A 14,182-nucleotide genomic window follows, 5' to 3' on the forward strand; every position below is an offset into this window, starting at 1 on the left:
AACTTACTATACAAATTAACATGTTATTTAATGAAAATATTCATAGTTGTATAGGTAGAACTACTAAACTAATATACCCCATTGATTTGTTATCCTTTCTATAGATAGATTTTATATAATCGAACTAAATTTAATAACCTTCCAGTTGGATAAAATTAAAATCGATTTAAATTGATAAATCGTTTGCTAGCATGCAAAACAAGATTCTTGAAGTTATTTTTTTTCTTGTTTCAAATCATTAGTTTTGTTTACAAAGAAAATCACTTAGCATTGAGGCAAGTTACTTCAGCCACCTGCAAACTTGGCTTATAAATAAATCAAATGTGTAATCCCAAAGGCACTTTCAAATAAATTGTATTTACAGCAAGGAGTCGGAGCAAGTAAAATGCCGCTTTCAATTTACTGCCATTGCAAAAGGCGAAAGACAAATTTTAAATAAATTGCAAACAAATGCTCTTATTCAATTGTGTAACAACAACTAAAACAAGGACGACAAAAATAAAACACATAAAATAAAATAAGCTGCAAGTTTGCAGCTGCAGACCGCAAAGCACTTGACACGCTCAGCTGATGTCCAATATAATGCAAAAACTTTCGAACGCACGATAAATGCGATGCTTTTCTTTTGTTGTGGTTTTTCCATCAACTCGATGCTCGTATTACATACACATGAATATGTATGTACAGTCTGTGTGTATGTGTGTGTGTGTGATACCTAAAGGATGACACAATTGCATAAACAAAAGCGAACATTCAGAGAGCAAAAACGGAGACTAAATGCTAATACTAGTTGTAATCTATAGTTATACTCTGTGAAACTAATTCGGATGCCATGCTGTAATGTATATTGATTATTCTAGTGCAAAGATTTTCAATTAATATGCAGGGTATTTTGTCTTTCCAACCATCTTAAAGTGAACATATTAATTGCTAGTTTACCAGTTAACGAGACAACGAGACAATTTCAGAACGGAAATTGCAAAAATTGTGATATCATCAAATAGAAATTGCACATATTTTTGTATTGTTTACAAATTCTAATCATGTTTATTTTAATGATTTCACTTATAATAAATCAAATGGGAAATACAAAAGCAATTGGCAATTGGCACTGAGGAGCTAATATGCCCGTAATCTAAGCTAGAAGTTCAATATCAATTTGAACGATGCAAATGGTAGCAACTTCCACTGAACAACAACGACTCCTTAGGAGTTCTTCTGTGGCACCTTCACAATGACGCTCTTCACCTCTGTGTAGTTGGAGAGCGCATATTCGCCGTTCTCACGTCCATGACCGGACATCTTGTAGCCACCGAAGGGAGTCTGAGAGGCGAGGGCATTGTAGGTGTTCACCCAAACAGTTCCAGCGCGCAGTCCATTCACCAGATAGTTGGCTTTGTCAAGATCCTTGGTAAAGACACCGGCGGCCAATCCGTAGTCGGAGTTGTTGGCACGCTCGATGACCTCATCAAGCTGCTTGAAACGAATCAGCTGCTGAACGGGACCGAAAATTTCTTCGCGAGCAATCGTCATGTTGTCATTAACATCGGCAAACACTGTGGGCTGCACAAAGTAACCGGGCAGACCATCGGGACGGTTGCCGCCAGCGACAAGCTTGGCACCCTGGTCCTGGCCGGTCTTGATCAAACCGAGAATCTTTTGCATTTGTTCTTCGTTGACCTGGGGACCCTGTTCGGTGGTGAGGTCGAAGGGATTGCCAACGGTACGCTGCTTGGCACGTTCCGCACTGCGCTCCACGAACTCATCGTAGATCTTGTCCTCCACAAAGGTGCGAGAGCCAGCACAGCAGCATTGACCCATGTTGAAGAAGAGGCCAAAGTGAGCAGTCTCTACGGCATAATCAAGATCGGTGTCAGCCAATATAATGTTCGGCGACTTGCCGCCCAACTCGAGAGTGACACGCTTCAGATTGGTGTTGCCCGATGCCAACTGAATCAGTTTGCCCACATCTGTGGATCCCGTGAAGGCGACCTTGTCGACATCCGAATGGTTGGCCAAGGCAGCGCCAGCTTCACCGAAGCCGGGCACCACATTCACCACACCCTCGGGGAAGCCAGCTTCCTTCACCAACTGGGCGATGTACAAGGCGGTGAGACTGGTCTGTTCGGCGGGCTTCAGCACAATGGTGTTGCCCGTGGCTAGGGCAGGACCCAGTTTCCAGGCCATCATTAGGATGGGGAAATTCCAGGGTATGATCTGACCACAAACACCGACGGGTTCATGGCGTGTGTAGCTGAAGAATTCACCATCCATGGGAATCGTTTTGCCGTGTGTCTTATCTGCCCAGCCAGCAAAGTAGCGAAGATTCTTAATTGCCGTGGGCAAATCGACATTGTAGGACATGCTATAGGGTTTACCGTTGTCCAGGGTCTCCAAGCTCTAAACATTGAATTTGGTTTTAGTGGGTGAATTAAGAATACCGTTGAAGTACTTACCGCCAGATAAACCTGATCACGTTCCATGAGGTCAGCCAGGCGATAGAGAAGACGGCCACGATCAGAAGCATCCATGCGACGCCATGGGGATCCCAATCTATTAATAAAAAGAATTACATAAATTGGATTGCAGATAAATGCTCAATATATACATTTCACGCTATCAATAGTATAACAATGATAACAAAGTGATTCAATTAGAGCTTCCTTACTTCCACTAATAATATTTTTATTTAGCATAATAAAGCGGGTTCTTTTCATTGAATTGCGTGAAATAATATTGCGGAATTCGATAGTTGTTCAACTCACTTGAATGCTTGACGAGCAGCCTTTACGGCAAAGTCAACATCTTCCTTGCCTGCGGATTGAACTTCGGCAATACTCTTTGCGGTGGTTGGATTAATCGTCTCAAAGCTCTTGCCTGACTTGCTCTTGTGCCACTCATTGTTGATAAAGAGCTGCAGTAGAAAGGGGTGGGAGAAACAACAGAAACAATAATATGAAAAACAGTGTCAATAACAAAAGCGTCATGAAAAAATGTAATATTCAAGAGATTGTGTCCGACATGACGTACCCTCTTTTTCACCTCAAAAAACAGCTGATAAGCGCTTAAACCAACCGTTCTGTGGTTGTATGAATGTATTCGTATACCCCCAATAATATTTGCTTTATCAATGTTTATAAATTTCTAAAGAAATACAAACATCTCATACACACCCCATAATAGGTATGGTGATGAATTGAAGCACGCATATCAAGACTCAGATGTTGAATCTGTTTGAAGGCAAAGTCAGCATGACTCGTCAAAATGCAAAGTATTGAGAAAAATTTCCGCTAGACATTCGATTCGCGAATGTTTAAATTTATATGTGGAGCACACACGTGTGAGGGTCTGTCTAGCCGGTGTCTAGTGTCTAGGCTTTCGGATTGCCCGGAGTGATTAAACTCGTTGTGAAACTACCAAAAATGCGTGTGTCGCATTTAATGGAAAATTTCTTATCAGCCACAGCTGGTAAGAGAAAGGCGTTATACTCATTTGATGCCGGAATATCAAAAGATTGGTAGCCTAGGTACTCTTAAAGATATGAAAATAAATGAACACAAGTTGGTTAAATATGTGTAGACTTCTGACAATCCTAGGTGTTTAGTAAAAATACAACACTTATGCATTTTAAACATTTCTTATCAGTACTCAATGCACACAAACATCACCTGTTAAAGAATACTATATATAAACTCGTATTATATACTATTTTAAATGCTCTTTTTTTTCAAAGGAACTTTTCTTTAAACTTTGAGACATTTAAGTGTAACATGATGAGTTCAGTTAATTAATATACAATGTATTCCACATGCATTCCATAGTTCGTTAGGCGGAAGCTTAACAAGTTGTGTAAATTGCCAGTAGACAACAAAACTTTTTAGAGTCAAACAAAAACTTTCGAGTACATCGAGAGAACGAACACGATGGCGCTCTCAATAAGAGGGGCGTTGTGATATAACAGCGACCACAACAGCGTCGAGAATTGAGAGCGTAAGAAAACGACAACAACAACAGCCGGCAGACGAATAGCACAAGTTTTGCTCTGGTTTTTTCCCCTCTTATTCTACTGTTTGCTACCATATGTGCTTTTGTATGTTGATGCGCAAATAAACATGCATGTATGTTTCTTACTTAATGTGTGTAAAAATGTACATCTTATGTACATACATATGTACATACATATGTACTAACGCACATGCATACATACATACATATGTATACAGCCGCTTGTTTCACCACAGTTAGCCGCATGCACGACGTTAATTTGGGAATTACTAATTAATTCCAAACATGATTAGAACGTAACTCAATTTAGTATGAATCGTATTAATATTGTAGCGGAAGATTTGGCTTTTCTTTTGCTATCGTGATTTGCACATTGAACAGGCTTTTTGCGTTTGCTTTGTTGGCGCGCCGGCAGAAGAATAGTGCACCAAAGGGAGACAGCAAAACAGCTGCGTTACCTCAAGGTCAAGAGACACACACACACACACAGAAAGGAACCACTCTTTACTCTGACCATATCATACTGGAATAAATATAAATTTATACTATGCATGTTCGGTGGTTGATAAAAGGTTTGCTGAATTAGTATAATTCTGATATTTATATATGTACATAGATATAAATAAATGTACTTACGCCGGTGTAAAGCACATCTGGAGAAGTCTGAGGCTCTGGCAACGAGGAGTACGATACGGCAGCTGTCAAATTTTTATGCTGTGTGCGCAGTAAAGCGCTTGTCTTCAATATGCGCAACATTTTTTTTATTACTTTTAATCTTAACACAACTTTTTAAAAATGTTAAACTGCCTCCTAACTGCGCAGCGTTCGATTAAGAACTGCCAAATAGCATTCGAGCTCTTAGCGTGAAAGCTTTTAGTCAATAGTTCGCTATAAAAGTTTGGAGAGGAAAGATGGCGCCCTCATATAGTTTGTGCTCTCTTAAGCTTTTTGAGTGCTTTTGCATATTTGAGAGAGTTGAAAGCCACACAACAACAACATCATGTACAATATCGGAAACTGCTACTGATCGCTGACTGCCTCTTTAAGTGCCTTTCGCTCATTTTGAGCGCAAGTCATTGAGGAGTGCGTCTCAATTGAGTTTATTTGCGATACTGAACACATTTGAGCAAGCACCTCTGCGCAAAAATAACTCATTTATTTTCGTTGCGTGTTAACAAAAAATTGTAGTCGAGAAACTTTTAACGCTGCGTTCAATCTATCAATCTATCTATCTATGTACATACATATGGTACACATAGTATAGATTTGCCTGAACACATTATAAGGCTTTTATGAAAACATATAAGAAAACTTTATTGCATTAATTGCAACTAATTAAGTACATACTGAACTTATTTTCCACAATGAATGTTGAAGCTTAGATTTAAAATTTGGTGTTTTTGATTTGGGTAAAAAAAATCGCTTACTGAAGTTAATAAAGTAAAAAAAAATTTTAAACTCATTCATTGAAGAAATTTACACAAATTTATAAAAGTATTTGTTGACTGTTTTTAATAGCTGCATAATAACAAAAATTATTGTAGTTCTAGTAAAATAAGAATAAAAATAAAATCCTGGTATTAACATGCTTTTGCTTACTAATTTTATCGATTAAATAAACTAGGATTTCTTTTTTTTTCATGGCCAATTAATTTCATTTAATGTTGGTTCGAAGCAATTCCTAGTGAAAATCATGCCAATAGCTTTGTCTGTTGGAACAAAGCTTATTTTCGCACTAGTGATTAGTATCCTTCACTGTCTCGTTAGTGGACATTGTCATTGTTTTCATTTCGAGTTGTAGCTTGTTATAAAATAAAAGAACGCTGTTAAGCAAAAGTCACTTAAAAGGGATGACTAATGTGGGATAAGCACAATTAGTTCTTTTGTTATATTCATTTTCGTTAAAGGTTTTTAGAAATACAGAATCAAAATAAGTGGAAATTGGATGCATAATCTAGATTTATTATTTAATACAACTAGCATTTTATTTTGATTAGTTGAAACAGATTTTAAGTCATGATTATTTCCCATTAAAGTCTTCTAACTAATACGATTTGTGTGTTCAAGTGCCAATTATAACATTTGATGTTCCAATTATTAGTAAATGATGAACGATAATTGTTTATTGGCGGCTTCTCACGCAATCAGCGTGGGCAGGCGAGAGCATGACGCATACGCACTGTGAACCAAAGCAGACGATAAAAAAAAATCACAAACTAAATTACAAAACTAATCCCGAATGAATAAGGGAGCTTGACAACCTAACAATGATCTGGCTGTCCTATCCACTTGTCGATGCTCGACTGTAGCCTGACATGGTCAATTACCATAATCAAACAGGGCCAATAAACTTTATTGGCGATTGTTCTGTGTGTGGTCCTGTTGGTCAAAGTGTTGTTGTTGTTGTCGTTGTCGTTGTTCGTGTTATTTTTGTTGTTGACTGCTCAACGTCCGTATGAAATATTTAATTTATCCAACACAAACAGTTGGGCATTAAGAATGAATCGCATGTGGGAAACGCAGGAGACTCTCAAATGTCAACGCACCCGGATTGGGGTATTTTAAGAGCTCTGCTTGAATGCTGCAATAAATGTGTAATTTCATTTAAAACAAATTGTTGGAAATTGGCAAAAATTGAATGTAATTACTTCGTGTGGAATCAGGAAATTCAATTAAATAGAGCGTATTTCTAGATGTACTTAGTTCGTTGATTACTAATTTTCTCATTATTTAGAGTTACTAAAGCTTTGTTCTACTAAAACACGACTTTAAATTACTTTTTTTGTCTTGCATTCTCTTGTAAAACTGGCAGAATACTTATGCAATTTCATGCTTATATTGCCAAGCACAAATTTCGACATGCTTGGCTGCATTTTTGGCAAAAATCGATAAATGAAATTATGGCAATAATTATAAGGATATTTGAACATGTTATTTAATGAAATCCTAAAAAAAAGAACTTGTGTAACAAAATGATTTTCTACACAACATATTATGGTATATGTATATGTGTGCATATGTGCTTTAAAGAGTTCTATGTATAAAATAAATATGGCAGAAATTTCAATGCACAGCAAAAGAAGCTGGCAAAAAAGGTCAGCAGAAAATTGGAAATGTATGCAAATGGCTTATGGCTGGATTTACTTACACTTTGTATCCCTGTCCTTGGTACCGCCCTTTGGGGGGTCTTCGCATTCTTTTTTGTTTTTATCACTCAGTTTCAGGAAGCAAGCCAAGAACCCAACCTGACCCACCGTGTTAGCTATAAGTTTTCTTCTTTCGCTCTTTTTTTGTGTTCCGATTTAATGGCAAACTGCGAAAGGGTCAAGCAAACAACACACAAGGATAAAAGAATTATGGCGATGGTAATTTGTAAAGTTATTATGGCATAAATGGCTGTTCGAATGGGGCTAACAGGGCGTATACGTAGTGCAGCTAATTTGTATGCAAATCCACTTAAATTTATTGCCCAGCTCTTTCATCTCCATTCATCTTTTCCATCATTGCAGATATGAAACTTACAAGGCAACGCTCAAGAAAATTCCGGCTACTCGTCTCTCGCGTCTGACCGAAGCTCTGGCCAACTATGATCCAGTGCTCAATGAATATTTCTTTGATCGTCATCCCGGCGTTTTTACCCAAATACTTAATTACTACAGGTGAGCTAAATTGTTCCACTGTGTATTTATAAACATTATTTATTGCTCCACAATTGCAAGAACTTATTTTAATTAGTGAGCGCAAATATATAAGTTCATAAATTTGTATTAAAATTAAGATTTGAGGCTATTCGTTTTCATCGACGGAAAGTAAGAGTATATAAATATGTCTACTCGGTAAACAATTTGTACAATACGATATGTTAAATGAAAACAAATTGTGTGTTTCATTTAAAATTATCAATAAAAAGTATAACATACATTCACAAAAATAACACTTTTATTGTTTGTTTAAGAAAAGTTCGCATCATTTTGCAAGTAAGGATATAAGAGATAGTAAAGCTTAAGTTTTGTACGGATTGTAACCGATTGTTTTACTATTCACTTATACATATAACAAATTTATATCAACGATTATAATATACAATAACTATAATACTTTTACTTGCGCTAGAAAAAAGCAAAATGTCTCCGTTATTTTTGAGTGAAAAGTATCCCGAACTGAGGTTTGAATAAAGCTCACACTACACCTTAATTAACTCATTCTGCAAAGGGTATTTAATCTTCGTTAGGTGGCGTCTTGATGTTCGAGCATTATTAACATTACAAAAGCAAACAAGCTTAAATTTTAATTATTTACCTCAACAAAAACATTGGCGAAAGTCATAAATCTTCGCCGCTGCTGCTGCTGCTGCTGGAAAACTTTATCAAAAATGTTGGCTCTTTTTGAGTTGCGAGCAAAGACAAAGAAAATAAGAAAGTAAAAGGCAAAGACAACGCTCATTAGCTGGCAAAGATAAATTGAAAGTTAGTGGGTTACCTAAGTTACTTAAAATTAAATGACAGGTTACCTCTTTTGCCTCCTTCTTGCTCATCAGCAAGTGCAAATGAAGTTGTTAATGGTAATTGAGCCTCATTTCCATACCTAGAGTACTCAATTATATAGTTATGCTGCGGGAAGAACTTCAAGTTGTAGCATCCAACCTGCCTCGGGGTTTGGGTAAACATTTCTTTCAATTCAATTAACATAGTCAGGGGAGCTGCATATCGAAGGTGCTTCAATGCAAAAATAAAGCCAGCAGACAATTTTGCTACAAACGATTTATGTTGGTGACGCTGCGCACAATCAAATTACGTATACGCCACGGGCTACCGACAATTTATAAAGCAATTTGTGAATTTGTGCAACGCTCTGTGAGAACTTGGTAGAAAAATCGGAAAAATAACGTTGTAACAAGAAAAATTAACTGGGGAAGGAAAACGGAAATTGGTCAATGTATTTCATGGAGAAAGAGAAAAACAAAGGTGAAGCTTGCACTTGAAACTTGTTGTTTGCTATGTTGTAGTATACCTAAATGCAAGAACAAACAAGTAAGAAAGCTGCAGTCGAGTGTGGTCGGCTAAATGGTTTGGTATTATTTTTAAAACATACCAAATTAATATACTGCAAAAATACTAAAGCATACCGAGGATTATATTTTGTATATCACTTTGGTACTACAAAAATATATCATAGAGAACAAAATATTCCATATTGTCAGCCAAAAAATCTAACTTCTATATTTTTTATCTGATCGCATTAAAATTGGAATCGTAAATATGTACTAATCATTAATCAATAATCATTAATCATTATTCTATGTAGCAAAAATCGCGACTTCAAATTAAAATCGAAATTACGTTTATTATTAGATTTTTTCAAGGGGGCGGGGCGGAAGTGGGCGTGGCAAAAAAAAATTAAAGTAAAGTTTATCTGCGTGCGAACATAGCAACATAGCAATGCTATCAAAACAGTTATAGTTATCTATCTCTTATAGTTCATGCAGACATAGCTATATCATAGCTATATATTTTGGCTGATCAAGAATATATATATTTTATAGTATTGAAGATGACTCTTTCTGCCTTTTACGGGTATAAAAAAATGTTTTATTTGACAAGAGTACGAATACATATCTACCATTTTCCAATACATCGAAACACAGGAAACCTCCAAAAAAGTTGCGAATTTCACACAAAATTTTCTTGTTGTCAAGGGTTTTTTGTTTATTTGGCAATATTTATGTGCCACCGATGCTTTAAATTGTTTGCTATACGATGCAGTCATGCTGTAAAACAAAAGTCAAGTTTTTCACATCTCTACGCAATGCGTAAATTATAACACGACATGGCAGAGGCATAAAAAATAACCCTTTATGTCAGGCCACTGCAGTCGGACATTTGAAATCGTTTTACCTTTCATCTTCCCACCTAGAAGCGATGGGCGTATTTGAAGGATGATACGATGCGCATAATAAAATCCGCAATTCACTTGTCCGCCCGCCGCATTTTTAATGTCCTTGAGGCTCGGTGTGGATAGTAGCTCGAGTTCGAGGTTTTCTTGTTCTTTTTTTTTATTTGGTGTTCCTTTCAGCATTCACAATTCACAATTCAACATTCACCGAGTGCTATGCGGGATATGAAAAACGATTCGAAGCAAGCCGAAAGCAGCTAAGAATAAAAAAAGGAATAATTGCATAAAATATGCAGAAAAACTGGACTGTCAGAATGCACACGTGGCACATGGAAAAAGTGCCGCATATGGCCGCATCCAGCAGAAGAGCCGAAAATAAAACAAGCCCCCGAATAGCAGCCAATGAAACGATTACTTTCATTGCGAATACTCACACGAATACTTGTACTACTCGTACATACATATATAGTATGTTGTTGCACTGCAGACGACTGTCCAGTAGCTGATATGGTATTACAACTTGGCCAACAACTGCGGACAGGAACATGTCCTTGGTGAGGTCTGCTTCCTCTCTCTTTCTCTGTTTCTTCTGCCTCTGTCTCACGCACCTGCAGAAAGCATTTGCAGCAATTTGCACACGAAAAACACGAACAAATTTTTACCCATGTTGGGGGTCATAAAGAAACAATGGGTTTGTCCTCCTCGGGGACCGGTGTCTTCAGCTATGAGTATGAATCTGTCAGTCATGCATATGCAAGTGATATGCTATTGTGAATCGCTTGATCTCCTCGTCGTTGAACATGATTGGTTTTTTGCTTCAAATCTACCAATTTGCAGTTATTTCGCAAATTCGGTTTTTTGTGAAAACAAATGGCAGACAGATTGACGTAAGTTAATTGAAAATCGTTAAAAAAAAGTATATTATTGTGAGATATAAAATAAATTTAATTTAGTTTTGTCAAATATTAGCATTCTTATAATTATGAATAATATAAAAACTAAAAGAAGAAAGAATACTTGTTTTACAGAAAAAAACTATATTTTAAATAACGGTAAGGTAACAGTAAGGTTAGTCTGGTAACAGTTTGTCTTAGTATTTTAAGTTCATTATAAAAAATAACTGGAACTCGTATTTTCAAGATAGTATTAACTTTATTTGCAATATTTGATTAAAGATCTAAATAGAATGAAATGAAAGTTACTGTATATTAAAGTTTATTTATCGAAAATAAACCTGAGTTGCTAAGTTTTTCAAGTATATGTAAGTGAATGAATGAAGTGAATAAGTGACTGAATAGTCACTAATATTAGTCTATTTTTATTACTAATTATCTTAGTTAACTAATGTCAACTTTTATATGTTGTATGATGCCATTGTAAATAATGTTATTGAAAACTATTAATTTTTACAGAACTGGTAAGCTGCATTATCCAACGGACGTCTGTGGTCCACTGTTCGAGGAGGAACTGGAGTTCTGGGGTCTCGATTCCAATCAGGTAGAACCATGCTGCTGGTCAACTTACAGTATACATCGTGATACGCAAGTGAGTAGAGTTTCAAAGAATCCTTTAAATTTGTGCAAAATACCTTTATTAATATTGCAATTTTGTTGGCAATGCGTTAACAGAACACTTTAGCCATATTAGATAAACTAGATATTGAAAATGAGAAGCCCACGGAGGAGCAAATAGCTCGACTGTTTGGCTTCGAGGAGGCATTAAGCAATGGCGAGCTTAATTGCTGGCAACGCTTAAAGCCCAAGATTTGGGCCATGTTCGATGAGCCGTCGAGTTCAACGGGTGCCAAGGTACACTTCTTAGAATTAATCGAACCAAGATCTTTTGAAATTCATTGAGCATTCTCGATTTGCAGTTTGTTGCTGGCATGTCGGTATTCTTTATATTTGTTTCTGTGATATCGTTCTGCCTGAAAACCCATCCCGGTTTTCGCGTGGATCTTCCCACCAGCTACGGCGGCAGCTCAGACGCCGGATCAACCACGTCTGCTCATGATCCGTTGACGCCGCCAATCAGTCAGCCACCAGCCCATCATCAGCCACCACAGACGCAGTATCATCAGCACAGCATAACACCGCCAAGCGGAAGCATTGGACCCACGTTTCGTGTCACGAACTACACGAGCTACAGCAGCGGCAATTTGAGTGCCGCCCAGGCCACCTCAATAGCCACAATCAAGGGCAATCAGCAGCGCCAACGGCTGAAACGAAGTCTCAATGCGAGCAGCCTCAATGACTTTATTGAGCAGAAGCTTTTGGGCCACAACGGGCGCAGGCAACACGGTTGGGTCGAAACCTATGGCCAACCGCATAAGGCGTTCTTCTATGTGGAGCTGGTTTGCAATGTGTGGTTCTTCATCGAGGTCATCATTAGACTAATTGTGTGTTTCACTTTGGTATGACAAATTCAATTCGATGCTGATTAATATTCTTGTTGACAGGTCTCACCCAATCTTTGGCAATTTATCAAGTCTCCTGTTAACATCATTGACTTTACGGCCACGCTCAGTTTCTATACGGATGTCATGCAGCGCATGGGCGAGTACACAGGACTCTTGGAAGCGTTCTCGATAGTGCGGATCATGCGTCTCTTTAAGCTAACCAGACACTCGCCAGGACTGCGCATTCTGATCCACACGTTCAAGGCCTCGGCCAAAGAATTGACGCTGCTTGTGTTCTTCCTTGTGCTCGGCATCGTTTTCTTTGCCAGCCTGGCCTACTATGCCGAAAAGTTGCAGGTATGAAGCAAACAAAATGTAAAAGTGTTGTGAAAACAGAGTTCAATTTGTGGAATAAGTTTCGTAATTAATTTTTGATCAGTGAACTAAATCGTTCGATTTTATTGCCAACGTTGTTCATTGTTAATCGCTCGATTTTTTTAAGTTTTCGTTCGATAATTTCAAGATTACTTTATTTTAAGTACAATTTTATTATTCAAATCCATAAATGTTTGTATTCTTACTTAAAATTTGTTGTTCCATTAAAACTCTGAAATTGCATTTGTCAAATCAGTTCAAAAGAATGCAAATGAACGACTAATCATCAATAGAACAAATTAACCAGAACTAAAATAGATCAAAAGTGAACAAGTGCACAAAAAGAGCAATAAAGGTTCACTTATTGAATTCATGTACTTTACTAAATAAGAAATTGTTGTTCGTTTAAAACGTGGACGCAATAATATAATACAGTACTTAGATTCCTATTGAAGTATCTTCAATGAGTTGTTGTTGTTGGTTGTGCTTAAGCACACTCGTCTAGTCTCTAGGGAATTGTTTGGGCTTTAAGACCCGTTCACTTTTGTAAAAAGCGTATATTAGCGTTGTCAGATTCAAGAGTGAAAAGAAAACGTATATTTTCTTGTTGAGTAAAATGCCTTTAAATAGCAAAACCTTTATTTCTGAGACTTATAATAAGTTAACAAAAGTTTATAATATTAATAGTCATTTACATACATATAAATGTATGTTAAGTTTTCTGTCTTACAAAAAAAAAGCAATAGAAGTTAAAAACTCGCAATGGTAAGATAATTCATGTTTTCAGTATGCACTCGTCTTGGCCGTAAATATAATTTGCAGGCAATTAATATAATGCCTCGGGATACATCCAGTTAAAGTGAAGGGTCTATAGCAGTCCTTAAATTATCTGTTGCCGCTCTCAAGTCTCCTATCTTGCATTTAATTTTCTGCTCTTCTTTCCTTTCAATTATCTGTTGCAGGACAATCCAGACAACCAATTCAAGAGCATACCATTGGGATTATGGTGGGCTATTGTTACCATGACCACAGTGGGCTATGGCGATGTGGCGCCCAAGACCTATCCGGGCATGTTTGTGGGCGCACTCTGCGCTCTGGCTGGTGTACTCACCATTGCACTACCCGTACCTGTTATCGTTAGCAATTTCTCGATGTTCTATTCGCACACACAAGTGAGTAGAAGCAAACGCGCAACTCGCTTATTTTGAGCCATTTAATTTCTGCTCCTTTCTCTCTCTATCTCTTTGTGTTTTGCAGGCACGCTCCAAGCTGCCAAAGAAACGACGTCGCGTCTTGCCTGTGGAGCAGCCGCGTCGCAAGCGGGAGCCGCCGGCGCCGCATCGCGGCAGAGCGAATGCTATCAAACAAACACCGCCGACAGTGGGGGGGCGTGGTCGGTGCCCATACGTGCGTACAGGCGCCCACGCCGATGTTCAAGGATGCGTTTGGTGGTGCTAAAATTGGTGAGTAAAGTCGAGCCAAAGTCTCCAGTTCACGATTCACAATCCACTT

General features: G+C 37.7%; 3 protein-coding genes across 3 annotated transcripts in view; 1 reads left to right on the forward strand and 2 right to left on the reverse strand.

Moving 5' to 3' along the window:
• The window catches only part of LOC133842248 (potassium voltage-gated channel protein Shaw), a 50,044-nt gene that overhangs the window by 25,901 nt on the left and 9,961 nt on the right, over positions 1 to 14,182 (forward strand). The window contains 8 exon segments of the mRNA XM_062275286.1: positions 7,515 to 7,664; positions 11,310 to 11,442; positions 11,526 to 11,705; positions 11,771 to 12,295; positions 12,356 to 12,652; positions 13,633 to 13,842; positions 13,928 to 14,049; positions 14,051 to 14,133. Coding sequence (XP_062131270.1) covers positions 7,515 to 7,664; positions 11,310 to 11,442; positions 11,526 to 11,705; positions 11,771 to 12,295; positions 12,356 to 12,652; positions 13,633 to 13,842; positions 13,928 to 14,049; positions 14,051 to 14,133 — 1,700 coding nt within the window.
• The window catches only part of LOC133842257 (fibrinogen-like protein 1), a 56,262-nt gene that overhangs the window by 3,969 nt on the left and 38,111 nt on the right, over positions 1 to 14,182 (reverse strand). The gene's annotated exons all lie outside the window — the stretch shown is intronic.
• LOC133841317 (aldehyde dehydrogenase, mitochondrial) lies at positions 1,017 to 4,842 on the reverse strand. The gene is made up of 4 exons (XM_062273710.1): positions 4,642 to 4,842; positions 2,766 to 2,914; positions 2,457 to 2,553; positions 1,017 to 2,400 (listed from the first exon to the last, which is right to left on the reverse strand). The coding sequence occupies exons 1-4, from the start codon at positions 4,759 to 4,761 to the stop codon at positions 1,207 to 1,209; spliced, it is 1,560 nt and encodes a 519-aa protein (XP_062129694.1). The 5' UTR covers positions 4,762 to 4,842; the 3' UTR covers positions 1,017 to 1,206.

Source organism: Drosophila sulfurigaster, chromosome 2L, assembly GCF_023558435.1.
Source record: "Drosophila sulfurigaster albostrigata strain 15112-1811.04 chromosome 2L, ASM2355843v2, whole genome shotgun sequence".
Taxonomy (NCBI): domain Eukaryota; kingdom Metazoa; phylum Arthropoda; class Insecta; order Diptera; family Drosophilidae; genus Drosophila; species Drosophila sulfurigaster.

Excerpts from the sequence above, each read along its gene's own strand:
- LOC133841317 (XM_062273710.1), bottom strand. The coding sequence starts at position 4,761 with ATGTTGCGCATATTGAAGACAAGCGCTTTACTGCGCACACAGCATAAA. Across the intron at positions 2,554-2,765 it reads GCTGCTCGTCAAGCATTCAA|ATTGGGATCCCCATGGCGTC; the intron begins GTGAGTTGAACA and ends TTTTATTAATAG. Across the intron at positions 2,401-2,456 it reads GTGATCAGGTTTATCTGGCG|AGCTTGGAGACCCTGGACAA; the intron begins GTAAGTACTTCA and ends TTCAATGTTTAG.